Below are 15826 nucleotides of genomic sequence, written 5' to 3' on the forward strand. Positions count from 1 at the left end.
GCCCCCTTTCTTTCTTTCTGTCTTTTTTCCTCTTTCCCTGGCCCCTTTCTTTATGTCTGTCTGTATTTCTTTCTCTCTCCCTGCCCCTTTCTTTCTTTCTGTCTCTCTCCCTGTCCCCTGCCTTTCTGTATGTCTGTCTTTCTTTCTGTCTCTCTCTCTGCTCCATGTTTTTCTGTCAGTCTCTCTCCCTGCACCTCTTTCTTTCTTTCTTTCTTTCTGTCTTTCCCCTACCCCCTGTCTGTCTGCCTGCCCCCTGTCTGTCTTTCTGTCTCTCTACCTGCCCCCTGTCTGTCTTTCTGTCTCTCTCCCTGCCCCCTGTCTTTCTGTGTGTCTTTCTTTCTGTCTCTCTCCCTGCCCTGTCTTTCTTTCTATCTCTATCCCTGCCCCCTATCTGTCTTTCTTTTTCTGTCTATCTCCCTGCCCCCTGCCTGTCTCTCTTTCTTTCTTACTGTCTCTCTCCATGCCCCCTGTTTGTTTGTCTTTCTTTCTGTCTCTCTCTAGGCACCCTGTCTGTCTGCTGTCCTCCTGTCTGTTTTTCTTTCTGTCTCTCTTCTTGCCCCCCTGTCTGTTTGTCTTTCTTTCTGTCTCTCTCCCTGGCCCCCTGTCTGTCTTTCTTTCTGTCTGTCTCTTTCCCTGCCCCCTGTCTTTCTCCCCGTCTGTCTTTCTTTCTTTTTTCTATCTCTCTCCCTGCCCCCTGCCTTTCTTTCTTTCTGTCTCTCTCCCTGCTCCCTGTCTTTCTTTCTCTCTCCCTGTCCCCTTTCTTTATCTGTCTTTCTTTCTCTCTCTCTTCCCCCTTTCTGTCTCTCTCCCTGCCCCCTGTCTTTCTGTCTGTCTTGTCTTTCTCTCACCCTGCCCCCTTTCTTTGTTTCTGTCTTTCTTTCTCTCTATTTCTTTCTTTCGGTCTGTCTTTCTCTCTCCCTGCCCCCTTTCTTTCTCTCTCCCTGCCTTTCTCGCTCTCTGTTTTTCTTTCTCTCTATCTCATCTCTCACCCTGTCCCCTGTCTTTCTGTCTGTCTTTCTTTCTCTCACCCTGCCCCCTTTCTTTGTTTCTGTCTTTCTTTCTCTCTATTTCTTTCTTTCGGTCTGTCTTTCTCTCTCCCTGCCCCCTTTCTTTCTCTCTCCCTGCCTTTCTCGCTCTCTGTTTTTCTTTCTCTCTATCTCATCTCTCACCCTGTCCCCTGTCTTTCTGTCTGTCTTTCTTTCTCTCTCCCTGCCCCCTTTCTTTGCTTCTGTCTTTCTTTCTCTCTATTTCTTTCTTTCTGTCTGTCTGTCTCCCTGCCCCTGTCTGTCTGTCTGTCTCCCTGCCCCCTGTCTGTCTTTCTGTCTCTCTCCCTGCCCCCTATCTGTCTTTCTTTCTGTCTCTCTCCCTGCCCCCTGTCTGTCTGTCTGTCTTTCTGTCTCTTTCCCTGCCCCCCTGTCTGTCTGTCTTTTTTTCTGTCTCTCTCCCTCAGTCTTTCTCCCTCGGTCTGTCTTTCTTTCTGTGTCTCTCCCTGCCCCTGTCTTTCTTTCTTTGTCTGTCTCCCTGCCCTCTGTCTGTCTGTCTTTCTGTCTCTCTACCTGCCCCCTGTCTTTCTGTCTGTTTGTCTTTCTTTCACTATCCCTGCCCCTCTAACCACCGCCGCCAATTTAAGCCATTGCCGCCGATTTAAGCCTGCTTCCCTGATGCCGACGTTGATATTTTTGTGCGCTGAGACGCTTCCCTGCTGGGCAGTTATATTGTACTGCGCACTTGCTTCGGGCCGAGTCGGGGAGGTAGCAGGCACAAGCAGGCACCAGGAGAGAGCGTGGAGGAGGCTTAGGAGAGAGCGAGGAGGACACGAGGGAGGAACAGCAGGCGAAGGCAGGCAGAGTGGGGTAGCGGCGAGAGAAAGCTCCGCCCACCCCCCACGAGTCACCAGTAGCGTCGGAGCGCCCGGACTCCCCCTTAAAAGGGGGGGAGCCAATGGTGCGCAGCCGTTCGGCGCGCAGCGAAGGTGAGCAGCAAAGGCGCTCGCCTTAGCGAGAGCGCCTTTGCGAAGGAGCCTTGTGAAGGAGCCAGGCGCCCAGCAGCTACATCTAAACCACAAACTGTAGGTATTTTCTTCTCTTACTCATTCTCTTTCTCTTCTTTTTCAGGTAGCTGCACGCCAGGCACCACTTTTACACCTCAAACACACTGAGAGACTAAAGAAAGGAGAAGAAGAAATGGAGGCAGCAGGCACCCAGCGGAGCTTCCCAGTCTACTGCACAGAGTGTCATATGCACAGAGTGTCATATGTACGACTACCTCCCCTCCGGGAGGCAGGCGTACATATGCAGTCGGTGTCAGGAACTGGAAAGCCTGAAGAATGAGGTCGGGAGACTGCAGGTCAAAGTCCAGGAGCTGGAGGGGCTCCGTGCTTTAGAAGAACCGTGCTGGGCAACTGAGGACCCCACCAGAGACAGCCACATTGAGGAGCAAGTTAGGGAGCTCGAGAAATTCATCGAGGAGGCCTGCAGGATGGTGGGGGTACAGGATCACCAGCAAGTCGGACAGGACCCAACTGACGAAAGACAGAATCCACCAGATGGAGGACGGAATCCACCAGACGCCGGGGGAGAAGGACTTTGTGGAATACCCGAGCAGAGAGAGGAGGCCAAGACCCACCAGAACTCTGAGGGAGAAGTAGAGGACCACACCAAAGATACAGACTTAAGACCAAAAAGGAAACTGAAGAAGGGGAAATCTGCAGTCATAGTGGGTGACTCAATCTTGAGAGAAGTTGACAGTCACGTAGCAGGAGGGAGAGAGGACCGGCTAGTGACATGTCTCCCAGGGGCAAGAACGAAGGACATCACCGACAGAATCGAGAGGATCCTGGAAGGAGCGGAGACAGAGGAGACAGTGGTGATAATCCACGTTGGAACAAACGACGTCAGCAGAAGAAATTACAGCAGGACTACACTAACCGAGCAGTTCCAGACCCTGGGAAGGAAGTTGAAGCTGAGGACACGGAAGATAGCTTTCTCAGAGATCCTGCCAGTACCGAGGGCAGATGTAAGGAGGCAGACCGAGCTGCAAGCCATAAACGCATGGCTGAGGAGATGGTGCGAAGAGGAAGGCTTCCACTTTGTAAGGAACTGGTCAACTTTTTGGGGTAAGAACAAGCTCTACAGGAGGGACGGACTGCACCTGAGCATGACAGGAACAAGAATGCTGGCAAATAACGTCAAGAGCACAATAGACAAGGCTTTAAACTGAGGAGAGGGGGAAAGCTGACAGTCGATCTGGTGTCGACGCTTCGGGAAGGAATATCAAAGGAAGACACTGAAAGGGAAAAATGCAAAGTAGGCCTCCAAGGCAAGCGGGAAAATTGCGAAAAAGAACTCAAAGACGAACTACAGGAGTTCAAGGAACAAGTGAAAATAGAGAGCGAAAAGAAGGAAAAACAGCAGGAACTAAAAGGACATGCAGAAATGAGGAAGACAGCTGAGGACAAAGACATCACACCATGGGAAGGGGACGAACAAAATGGGACTCAGGGGCTGGCACCCCAAGAAGGGGACAAAGACATCACACCATGGGAAGGGGACGAACAAAATGGGACTCAGGGGCTGGCACCCCAAGAAGGGGACGACAAGAGAATCAACCCACAAGGAAGAACAACAGGGAAAGTAAAAAACCAAAACTTAAATTGCTTGTACGCCAATGCAAGGAGTCTACGGACCAAAATGGGAGAGCTGGAAGTCATGGCCAACAAAGAGGACCTAGACATAATTGGAATCACAGAAACATGGTGGTCTGAGGACAACAAATGGGACGTAGTACTACCAGGTTATAAACTCTATAGGAAAGACAGGACATGTAAGAAGGGAGGAGGAATAGCGCTATACATAAAGGACTCCATTCACTCGACCAGGATGGATACGGCAACAAGGGCAGAAGGTTTGGAATCGCTATGGGTTAAGTTACCAGGAAGAAAGGGAGCCGACACAAAATTGGGACTTTATTATCGCCCACCTGGACAGCCAGAAACAAGTGACAATGACCTAGAAGCAGAATTGAGGCAGGAATGCAAAAGCGGAAGGGTGACGGTTATGGGAGACTTCAACCACCCTGGGATAGACTGGAGCATTGGACACTCCAGCAGCGCGAGGGAAACAAAGTTCCTGGAGGCTGTGAGGGATTGCTTCTTGGAGCAGCTGGTCCAGGAACCGACACGAGGAGATACCACTCTTGACCTAATCCTCAACGGTCTAGGGGGCCCTGCAAAGGAGGTGGTAGTAGTAGGGCCACTAGGAAACAGTGATCACAACATGATCCAGTACAAACTAGAAATGGGAACATCAAAAGTGAAGAGAACCACAGCGATGGCACTCAACTTCAGAAAAGGGAACTACGAAGCTATGAGGAAAATGGTGAGACATAAACTCAGAAACAGCTCACGGAAGATGGAGACCGTAGAGAAAGCCTGGTCCCTACTCAAGAACACGGTGCAAAAAGCACAAAACATGTACATCCCCAGGTTTAGGAAAGGGCGCAAACAGAATCAAACAAAAAACAAGGTGTGGATAACAAAGGAAGTGAAGAAGGCGATAAGCGACAAGAAATCATCATTCAGAAAATGGAAAAAGGACCAAACTGAGGAAAACCGGAAGGAACACAAAAAACACCAGAAAGAGTGCCACCGAGTGGTTAGGGAAGCAAAAAGAGAATACGAAGAGAAGCTGGCTGGGGAGGCGAGAAACTTCAAACCGTTCTTTAGGTACATGAAGGGGAGGCAACCGACAAGGGAGGAAGTGGGACCGTTGGATGATGGAACCAGAAAGGGAGTGGTAAGAGAGGAAAAAGAGGTAGCAGACAGGTTAAACAAGTTTTTCTCGTCGGTCTTCACGAGCGAGGACACATCCAATGTACCAGAACCTGAGGAGATTATAAGTGGGATCTAGATGAAAAGCTGGAGCGAATAGAAGTAAGCCATGAGGACGTCCTACGACAGATAGATAGATTAAAAAGCGACAAATCACCGGGCCCGGATGGAATCCACCCAAGGGTACTAAAAGAACTGAAAAAGGAAATAGCGGAAACACTCCAGCAAATATGTAATCTATCATTGAAAACGGGAGATCCCGGAGGACTGGAAAATAGCAAATGTCACGCCTATCTTTAAGAAAGGATCAAGAGGAGACCCGGGAAACTACAGGCCGGTGAGCTTGACTTCGGTTCCGGGTAAGATGATGGAAGCACTTATTAAGGACAGCATCTGCGAGCACATGGAAAAAAATGGGCAGCTGAGGGAGAGCCAACATGGCTTTTGCAAGGGAAGGTCTTGCCTCACAAACTTACTACATTTCTTTGAGGGAATAAACAGCCAGATAGACAAAGGGGAACCCATAGACATAATTTACCTCGACTTCCAAAAAGCTTTCGACAAGGTACCCCACGAACGGCTGCTTAGGAAGCTGTGGAACCACGGAGTGGAGGGGATGTATACCGATGGATTAAACACTGGTTGGCGGGCAGAAAACAGAGGGTTGGAGTGAAGGGCCAATACTCAGACTGGCAACGGGTCACGAGCGGAGTTCCACAGGGGTCGGTGTTGGGACCGCTCCTGTTCAATATATTTATAGACGATCTGGAGACAGGGACGAAATGTGAGGTTATCAAATTTGCAGATGACACCAAACTCTGCAGCAGGGTTAGAACCACGGAAGACTGTGAAAACCTGCAAAGGGACCTAACGAAGCTGGAAGAGTGGGCCAAAAAGTGGCAGATGCGTTTTAATATAGAGAAATGCAAGGTCATGCATGTTGGGAAAAAGAACCCGATGTTTAGCTATACAATGGGGGGAACATTGCTAGATGTAAGTACCCTTGAAAGAGACCTGGGTGTGCTGGTGGATACAACAATGAAAGCATCAGCACAATGCGAGACAGCCTCAAAGAAAGCAAACAGAATGCTGGGTATCATCAAGAAGGGTATCACGACCAGGACAAAGGAAGTCATCATGCCACTGTACCGTGCAATGGTGCGCCCGCATCTGGAGTACTCTTTGAAAGCTTGTAAAAAAAATATTAAGTTAGTCTAATATAGAAGGTATTGCCTTATTTTCCTTTCCTTTGTTTTATTTCTATTTATTACTTTTTCAATGGACTAACACAATAATAACACTACTTATCTGGTGATGTAAAAGCACAGAATGTGGCTTGAGCCTAGTTCAAGATGAGAGGGAAGGTTAATCACTGTCTATCCCTCCCCCTCCCCCTCACCACCACTAGTGTTAAACTTTGATCTGCATATATGCCAATTGGAGCTTTTTGTACAGGCTCAAGATTCACCTTGGCAGACCATTGCGGTGAGTTAATGTGACTGACATGGAGGCACTTTATCTGAATTACTCACTGTCCTTGGGCCTAGTTTTGGCTTGCAAAATGAGCAGTGTTTGGACATGTGGCCTGCTTATCAACAATGCTATATATATTGCGGAAAGTGTCTATCAAGGGCACTGTGTTGATCAATGTTCTTCTAATTTTGGGCCTCTGGGAAATATCCAGACCGAGTAGTCCCATAGTATTTGTAACCATCAGGGTTGGCTTATCCATTAAACAAATTAGGAGGTTGCCCAGCTGGAGGGGAAGGCAGCAAAGAGAAGCTGCAGTCAAAGCAAAATAATACAATCAGTCCTGGCAATCACATTAAATCAAAGAACCATCAATGAATATATTTTCATGCAAGGATGGTGGACAGTTTTTACATAGCCCAAACACCTTGGTAAACTATTTTTGGAACGTTTTCTCTTACAGGAAGTCTATTTATTTTATTTATTTATCTTTATTATTTATATACTACTTATATCTTAACTGGTTTACATTCAGGTACTTTATCATATTTCCCTATCTGTCCCGGTGGGCTCAAACTCTATCTAGTGTACCTGGGGCAATGAGGGGATTAAGTGACTTGCCCAGAATGCTGATAGAATTGAAAAATGAACTTGCAGAGCTATTGTTAGTAATTTATTTTTAAAACCCAGCATAGTACTGGAAGACTGGCCAACATGGTGCCAATTTTTAAAAAGGGTTCCAGAGGTGATCTGGGAAATGATAGACTGATGAGTCTGATGTTGACGCCAGGCAAAATGGTAGAAATTATTATAAATATGTATATGACAGAACATAAACTGAACAGGATCGGCCAAAAGTATAGAGAGAGGAGGACACCTCTTACCATACACTCGGGAGAGAGGGAATGAATGAAAAGATCTGTTAATAACCCTGTTCCACTCAATAATCCTATATGTGAAAGAGACTTCAGTATCAGGGAACTATAATACATTTGTGAAACCTTAGTCAGTATCCCCCGGACTGACAACTCTGGTGAGGACTATTTAAAGCCCGAGTGAGTTCGCCCGATACATCACAATGTCTCTACTTTTAAATAATGATGTGGAGTCAAAATCAAAACCAAAAACAACGAAGAAATATGTGAATAAAATCCATTCATCTCCCTCTTTCACAAGTAAGTCCTCAAAATTCAGTGACATACATCCGATAAAAATAACCAGATTGCGTTCTTGGACACCACAGTTATTTTGGAGGAAGGAATTTTACAAACTACAGTTCATCACAAACCAACAGAGAAAAATAGTTATCTGGCGTATACCAGTTGTCATCCTAAGTGACTTAAAAAAGCCATTCCCATCGGCCAGTTTCTTAGGACCAGAAGAATATGCTCTACTACATCCGAGTTTAAGAAAGAAGCCAGATGACTTCAGGACAAATTTTACTCTTGAGGTTATCTGAAGAAGGTGGTACGCCAAGCTTACCATAGAGCCCTTTATGCTAACTGTAATTTGTTATTACTTGACCGTTCCCAGGAGGAGAAGGAGGGCCAGGTTTCTATGTTACTAGATGATGTTATTTTTTCTTTACTATTGTTGATTGTTGTTATTTTTTCTTTTTGTTATCTTCCTTTAAAAGATGTTGTACATGTGTGTGCCTGTGAGTTTTGTATTAAAAATGATAAAATAAATTTAAAAAGATGCTTAAAATAAGTGCCTTATTAGACTTCTCACATGGATGCCCTAGTCCTTGATGGTTATATTTAGCTATTCAGCTGTGTGACAGTCTCAAAGGGGATGATTTTAGCTGCCTGAGTTAGATTGTTCTGAAAAGCTACTCCTCAACATGCAAGGAGGTAGCATCTCTCTTCAGCTCAGCCCTGGATAATAAAAAAAAGTCTCTAACTCATATGTAACCTTGGGAAATTACTCCAAAGCACAGACTTTGGGCTCCTTTAACTAAGGTGCGCTAAGCGTTTTAGCGCTCGCTAAATATTAGTTAACCACACATTAAACGCTAACGAATACATGTTAGTCTATGGATATGTTAGCGGTTAGCGCACCTTAGTAGAACAGGGGGTTTGCGATTCTCTCCCCTTCTGCTCTCCCTCCCCTTGCAGGTCCCAGTCCAAGCAACAAACAATGGTGAGAAAAGGCCCCAAGTTCTTGCTTTTGCTTTCCATTCCTTACATACTATGACTTGTACATAAATCAACTGCCACAGGAAAGTCAAAATAAACCTTGATTTCTGGTTCTAATTGGTGTCCAGTACAAATGAAACTCACGGGTCAGGATCTTCTGACAAAAAAAACAAAACACAAACATCCAACTTTCAATAAATAGCAGAAAGCCCAAGGGAGGAAGGAATGCAGGAGAAGAGGTCAAATATCTGTAAAGCTCAACAGCTGGATCCTGTCATACACAACTACTCACAGTAATTTCAGTCTGTAAATTTCTCAGCCTCTGAGAAACTGAGAGATGCTAAGATTGAACCATCCCAAAGAGTGTGATATTTTTTCAGATAGTTTGCGTAGGATAAAAAATATATAAATGTATTGTTTTGCTTATGAAAAAAAAATTCAGCACAAATTAATATTTGCCTTTCTTACTTTGCAGCCTCTGAAACGATACAGACGGAGCAGAGGCAATATGGATACATTCTCCAGGCTGAAAATTGTTCTCCACTCAGTGGCTAAAAGTATCCACAATAGTTTCTGAGTGCATATAGGTGCAGGGATTGGGGATGGAGGAGGGAGAAGGGAAAATGTGCTCAGATTTCTTCCCACGGGTAGGGCCACTTGGTTTTTCTTCTCTTAGTCTTGTCATTCATGAAATTAATGTTCAGAATATGGGCACTAGCACTGAGATTCTAATGCATGGTCCAGGGGCCAACAGCTAGGGTTGCCAGATTGTCCAATCGGAAAATCCGGACACCTAGACCCCGCCCTCCCCAGGACCATCCAGCCCCGCCCCCCGCTGCCTGCTCTTGTCGGACAGGGAGGAATTCTGCACATGCGTGGATTTCCTCCCTGCTCGACGTGATTTGAGGAGGCTTTTCAAAACCCGAACAAAGTGTCAAAAGGAAGACAGGTCCGGGGAAATCCAGACATCTGGCAGCACCTGTAGATCTCTGGCACAGCCCCCTTCATCTTTCTGTTTCTTTTTTCAGCTACTATCTGCTCCTCTAACCAAGCTCATGAAAGAAAAGGGGGAAGTGGATTGGGAAAGAGCTGCAAGCCTGAAGGATAAGAATGCTTTCGGAAATACCAATCTCCTTTTAGTTCAACATCTTTATTAACAAAGAAAACATAAAAAATACAACCCTCCAATAACATGGGGTTATGTTATTGACACATGCTGGTGTTGCAGCCCTGCATGGGAAGATATTTGGAGGATCTCCAACCTTCACCTCAATTGGATCCAAAGTGGCATGACTTTTAAAAAATAACGAAGAAAAGAGGCTGAAGGTGTGTGAAAGCCTTCAAATGAGTGTGACACACGCCTAATGAGCGAGACTTGATATTTCTGAGAACCTCAACATCTGTTTTCCCTAATCTTGGGCCTAATAAATGGGTGATGTTTCCTCACCAACATCCTAAGCACCCACAACTGTAACTTCCCTTTTGCTCCCCCTGTCGCGGTAGGAGAGATGCCTAATCTCCCCTGCTGTGATCGCGATCCAGCAAACTGCCGCGAACCACGGCAGGAGAGATGCTCAGTATTTCCTGCCGGCACCCCCCAAAACCCAATACCGGCAAAAGAGATGCCCAATCTCTTCTGCCGAAGGTGCACCCCCCTCAAATACCAGCAGGAGGGGCCCAAGCCCTCCTGCCGAGGCACACCCCACCTTCCCAAACACCCCCCCCCCCCCCGAATCATCAGGAGGGAGCCCAAGCCCTCCTGCCAGAAGATGAACCCCACTCCCCCTCAAATATGGGCAGGAGCCCAAGCCCTCCTGCCCATGGCGCACCCCCCCTGAACTCCCGACCGTCCCATGAACCCCCGAACAGCACCCCCCCCCCCACTACCCAGGCCCTCCCTAACTCCAGACACCCTCCTAACTTACCTTAACATTGGCTGGCCGGGTTGCACGCCTGGCTGGCCAGCAAGCCCACCATCCTCAGAATGGCAGGCCTAGGGCTTGATTGGCCCAGGTGCCTAAGGCCCTCCTGTGGGTGGGGCCTTAGGCACATGGGGCCAACCCATCCCATGTGCCTAAGGCCCCACCCACAGGAGGGGCCTAAGGCAACTGGGCTGATTCCGGTTGGCCCAGGCGCCTAAGGCCCCTCCTATGGGTGGGGCCTTAGGCGCCTGGGCCAATCAGGCCCTAGGCCTACCATTCCGAGGATTGCGGGCCGGCCAGATGTTAAGATAAATTTGGGGGGTGTCCGGGGTTAGGGGGTGCCCAGGGTTATTGGAGGCCCGGGTAGTGGGGGGAGGGGCTGTTTGAGGATTCTGGGGGTGATCGGCGGCTCACAGGGGAGGTGTGCTGTGGGCAGGAGGGCCTGAGATCCCTCCTGTCTGTATTTGAGGGGGGTTCACCTTACAGCAGGAGGGCTTGGGCTCCCACCTGCCAGTATTCGATTGGGGGGGGGTGCACCTTCAGCAGGAGAGATTGGGCATCTCTCCTGCCGCAGTTTGTGGCAGTTTTGGGGGGGATGACAATCACAGCAATTGTTGCGGTTGGGGGTGGGCAGGTTGCCGGGGCTGCTGAGCTGATTACGGCAGCCGCAATCAGCTCAGCGGCCCCTATTTGGAACTTATACCTGTTTTGACTTGGTCTAAGTCAAAACGTATAAGTTCCAACTGGGCTATCTCCCTAGACTTTTGGTTATACTTGCAGTACGACTAAGTTTAGGTTGGCCCACCTCCTGCCCTTTCCCCTCCTCTACAAATGCCTCTTTTCGCTCTAGGCATTCAGAGGCAGGGTAAAGGCCTATGTTGGTTTTAGATACGTCTAAAACTAGCTTTGATTATTGGTCTTTTTGATCATCCAAGTACCGATTTAGGACAATTTTTGAATGTTTTTTTAATTTTAATTATGAGCTCCTTAAGGCCCACATTTTATTTACGGTATGTTTTGGCTAAAAATAAGGGGGTAGATATTCAGTTTGTGGAGATCAGTATTTTTTAAGCTGCTTACAGCCTCAGACTGAATTAACCCTAGTTATTCAATGCTAGGCCATGATTGGGCTCCAGACTGAATATCCAGGAAGTTAACTGGGAACAGTCCCGTATTCTGACTGGTACCTGGTGAGTTCTGTGGAAAAAGCTAGGACAGTCCTAACTTTATCTGCTTACTTAGCTGGTTAGTGGACTGAATATCACTGTTAAGCAGTTAAGTTTTGGCCTTTCCAAGGCTCCTCCCTGCATCACCATGGTGCTAACCATAGAATGCCTGAACAGTCAAGGCAACATTCAGCAGCAGTAACACACAGATAGCCAGCTCAGCGGGGTTTAACTGGGTAGGAGCTCTCCTGCCTTGCTAAACTCTTTTGAATATCGGACCCAAGAAAAACAGGCAGGAGAAGTGTAACACACTAGACATGTTATCTGATTTCTTGGCATTGCTCCCCCAGGAAATCTGTCTGGAGCCCTTCTCTTGAACAGATGGTAGCATACATACTAGAACTGAGGCGTTACACATGTCTACAACATTTCAGGCATCCCATGCATGCACTGGGCCTTCAATCTATGCATAGAGACAGATATAAGGAAAGCACTGGTGAAGCATGTCTAACCGGGGCAAAATGCCTGCAGGTCAGTCTGTTTTTCAAACTTCATGACCTTTTCCCTAGGATTTCAATTTTTATTTGAAGCTCCTGGAAGGGAAAAGATTGCACAGAAAAAAATTGTGCAAGGGAAAAATATATGCAAAAATGTACTGTAGACCTGGCTTTTGCCCAAGTCATTAAGCTTTAACACTTTGAATTCAACAGCAAAAGCATTGATCAGTATAAACTTGTAGGGCCGATGTCATACCTGCTGGGGGCAGGGCAAAAATTTGTGACGAGGCCCCAGTGTCCACCAGGAATAATATATCTCGCCTTCACCTTCATGGAGTTTGGGACCCCCTGTATAGCATGGGGGCCCAGGGCAATTGCTCTGTTTGCACCTCTCTAATACCTGCCCTAGAAAGCTGACGAGCAACCCTGAAGGGAATGTAAGAAAACACTTTCATTAGGGGACGGATAAGGAGAGTTGACACTGGAATGGTCTTCAAGTGGAGGTGAAAGGCAATGTCAGAATTCAAGCATGTGTGGGAGAGAAACAAACAGACCATAGTTAGGGCTGGGAGCCTCCTGCTTCTCCTTACGGGTGGTATGTCCTGGTATAATTAACAACAACATACTTTCAGGGAAGTGCAACGACCTAAGCAACCTATCATCCGTAAGTATTGCTACAGGATGTCAAATGCCACCCCAAAAGAACTGTCTTGCCACCCCAAGATTCAGTTATCAGATTGGGCTGAGCTAAACCAAACAGGGATCCAGCACCCACGGATCTCCATCCTGTGCCTACCAGAAATTCAACAGGCCTGACACAAGAGCTGTGAAGTGTACAACAGACTTATCGCCACAGCAGACCTTGGAACATTCCAAGCTAAAAATGAAAACACGTTCTTTCTCATTTGTAAATTATGAGCTGGTAACTTGCTCTGAAATGCTTGAAGTGCAAGTGTGTGGGGTGTCTTGGCTCAAGGATTGTTTATGGTAGACATAGAGGTGCACACAGAACTAAGACCAGGGATGCTGGCAAGGAGCATACAGCAGACACTACTCCACATGCCCTGGCTTAGGAATAAGGTTCATTACTCTCATGGTATGCACAAAAATAACCCATTTGGAGACCTTGCCCCTGAGACTGCAGGTGCTGGGAGAATGTGTTTACAAGCTGAGGCTGGGAGTATTGGGCAAACATCTTTAAAGGCAGACTGTCCAATAGTCACCTGAAGCTGGGGATGCTGGAATGTGTCTACAGACGGAACACTGTGGCTTGCACAGTGTTGATATCATGGAGGTTAGGAAGGTCTTTATAGGTAGATAATAGTTCAGAGACAATGGAGACTAGGATAGGTTCTTTAAGGCAGATACTGCAGTGTGCATGTCTTGAGAGCCATACTTGAACAGTTTACAGCAGGCCCTGTGGCAGAGTGGATTTGATTTAAATCATGCCCATGACATTATGAATGAATTAATAGAATTCATTTACCATACAATGTAAACATTGCATGATTATACAGCCTCATGCTATATAATTAAAAACAAATCCTTATATTATGAGGAATAACTTTTGGACTATAATGTATCTTACATAGATAGATTTTTCCTCAAAAAAAAAGCATTTTATTTAATAAAATCCAATTTAAATAAAAAAAAAAAAAAAAAAAAAATCAATTTTTTTATTTTTGTTTTAGTCATTGAATTTTATCCATCCTGCAACTGTGGTGTACACAGTATTGACACAGGGGAGGTTGGGACACTGGGACAGTGTATTTAATGGTAGAACTGGGCTGCATATAGCAGTGAGACAGGGGCACTTGAGAGAACTTGTTTACCAAGGACTGTACTTATGATCTCAGTCTGAGGTCTCTGAATTTAAGCAGGGATAGTACTAGAGGTTATTACTGGTATAGACAACAAACTTCTCTGGGACACCCGATATGATAAGAATTCTATAGGGCTGATTCATGGATGATGGACTAGGAGGCTTTGGAGTTCCAGAGCTCTAAAAGAACATCAGCTGTGTGACAATTAGGCTCTAGAATGTTTCCCAGCCTATATTCTACTCTACAGGAGCTCACATACAACAAGCCCTCCCCAGCTTTCCTACGGATTCTCTTTCTACATTTCTCAAATGTTTAATCTTAAAGTCCTAGATACCCCAGCTGTTATTTTTGACAATGGATCTGGGTTGTGTAAGGCTGGCATTGCTGGAGAGAACATTCCAAGAGTCATCATTCCTACCGTGGTGGGACGGGCGAGAGCCACAGCTGTCATGCTAGGAGTTGGTCATAAGGGCTATTACATTGGGGATGAAGCTCAGGCCAAACGGGGGATCTTGTCCCTGAATTACCCCATGGAGCATGGAATTGTGACATCTTGGGAAGACATGGAGAAGGTCTGGAGGCATCTGTACCAGGAAGAGCTGAAGCTGAAAGCCTACAAGAGGCCAGTGATGCTGACAGAAGCCCCGTTGAACCCCCATGCCAATCGAGAGAAGATGGCAGAGATCATGTTTGAGGTCTTCAATGTGCCAGCCATGTTTGTAGCTCTGCAAGCCATTTTATCTCTTTATGCCTTGGGGCAAACAACTGGCATTGTCCTGGACAGTGGAGATGGTGTGACACACACAGTCCCTATTTATGAAGGCCACTGCTTGCCGCAGGGGGTTTGCCGAATGAACTTTGCTGGAAGGGATATCACAAAGTATTTTGCCATGCTTCTTATGGAAAGTGGCCATTATTTTGTGAGCACAGCAGAGAGGGAAGTGGTAAAAGACATCAAGGAGAAACTCTGCTATGTTGCAGTTGACATAAACCTCGAAAACATGAAGCCTCCGAAAGAGATTCTGCGGAAGTATATTCTGCCTGATGGGAACATCATCAAGATTGGAGATCAACTGTATAGGGCTCCTGAGGTTCTGTTCACCCCAATCAATGCTGGCAACACAGCAACAGGGGTCCATCAAATGATTCTGGAGAGCATCAGAAAGTGTGACATGGACATCCACAAGTATCTCTTTGGGAACATGGTTCTGGCAGGGGGTTCCACACTCTTCCATGGTCTTGACAAAAGAGTCTTGAAAGAAGTGCAACTCCTGGCTCCCCGAGGGTTGACCTTGAAGATAAGGGCCCCTCCAGAAAGAATATTTTCTGGATGGATTGGGGCTTCGATTCTCTCCTCCTTACCCACCTTCAAGCCAATGTGGGTCACTGTCAATGATTACAAAGAATATGGACCAGCTGCCATCCACCAGAAGTGTTTCTGAGTCAACAGAATCTGTATTAATACTATTATCCTTCTCTCTCCCCCCCCAATATATATCTTTGGTATAAATAAATATTGATAGCAAATGAAATCTTTCTTGGATTGTGAGATTTCTGATTTTTACCTTATAAACAGATACAGGTAAGCACAAAGATTTAAAACAAAATGGCAACATTTGTGGAACATTATGAGAAAAAAATGTGTATCCACAAACATTTCAGCAGAAAATTTTGACTTCAACACAGTCAAACATACTGTGTATGGCAGAAATTATATCTCTTAAGTGTATGCGCCAACCATTCAAGGAAGGCGATCTATAAGTGAAGCAACATGACATAACTAACCCTAAAAAAATGGCAAAATGCTGCAGGTTGAGTAAATCACATCATTTTCCATCTTTTGCACAAAAATTCTTCTGTGCAGGTCTGAGATAAGCAGATTGCTTAAGGTCTTGACAGTCAGTATTAAAACCAAGCATCAGGAAGAAAGAATACTATGGTAGGAAAAAGAATCCTTGCTAAGAAATTCAGGCAATATGTTT

General features: G+C 46.2%; 1 protein-coding gene across 1 annotated transcript; it reads left to right on the top strand.

Annotated features, from left to right (window-relative positions):
- The first annotated feature begins 14152 nt into the window (after nucleotides 1-14152).
- Nucleotides 14153-15286, top strand: LOC117365361 (actin-85C-like). Its single transcript, XM_033955719.1, has one exon. The coding sequence runs from the start codon at nucleotides 14153-14155 to the stop codon at nucleotides 15284-15286; it is 1134 nt and encodes a 377-aa protein (XP_033811610.1).
- The last annotated feature ends 540 nt before the right edge of the window (nucleotides 15287-15826 follow it).

Source organism: Geotrypetes seraphini, chromosome 8, assembly GCF_902459505.1.
Source record: "Geotrypetes seraphini chromosome 8, aGeoSer1.1, whole genome shotgun sequence".
Lineage (NCBI taxonomy): Eukaryota > Metazoa > Chordata > Amphibia > Gymnophiona > Dermophiidae > Geotrypetes > Geotrypetes seraphini.

What these genes read in the sequence shown, in the direction of transcription:
- LOC117365361 (XM_033955719.1), top strand. Translation starts at nt 14,153, where the DNA reads ATGTTTAATCTTAAAGTCCTAGATACCCCAGCTGTTATTTTTGACAAT.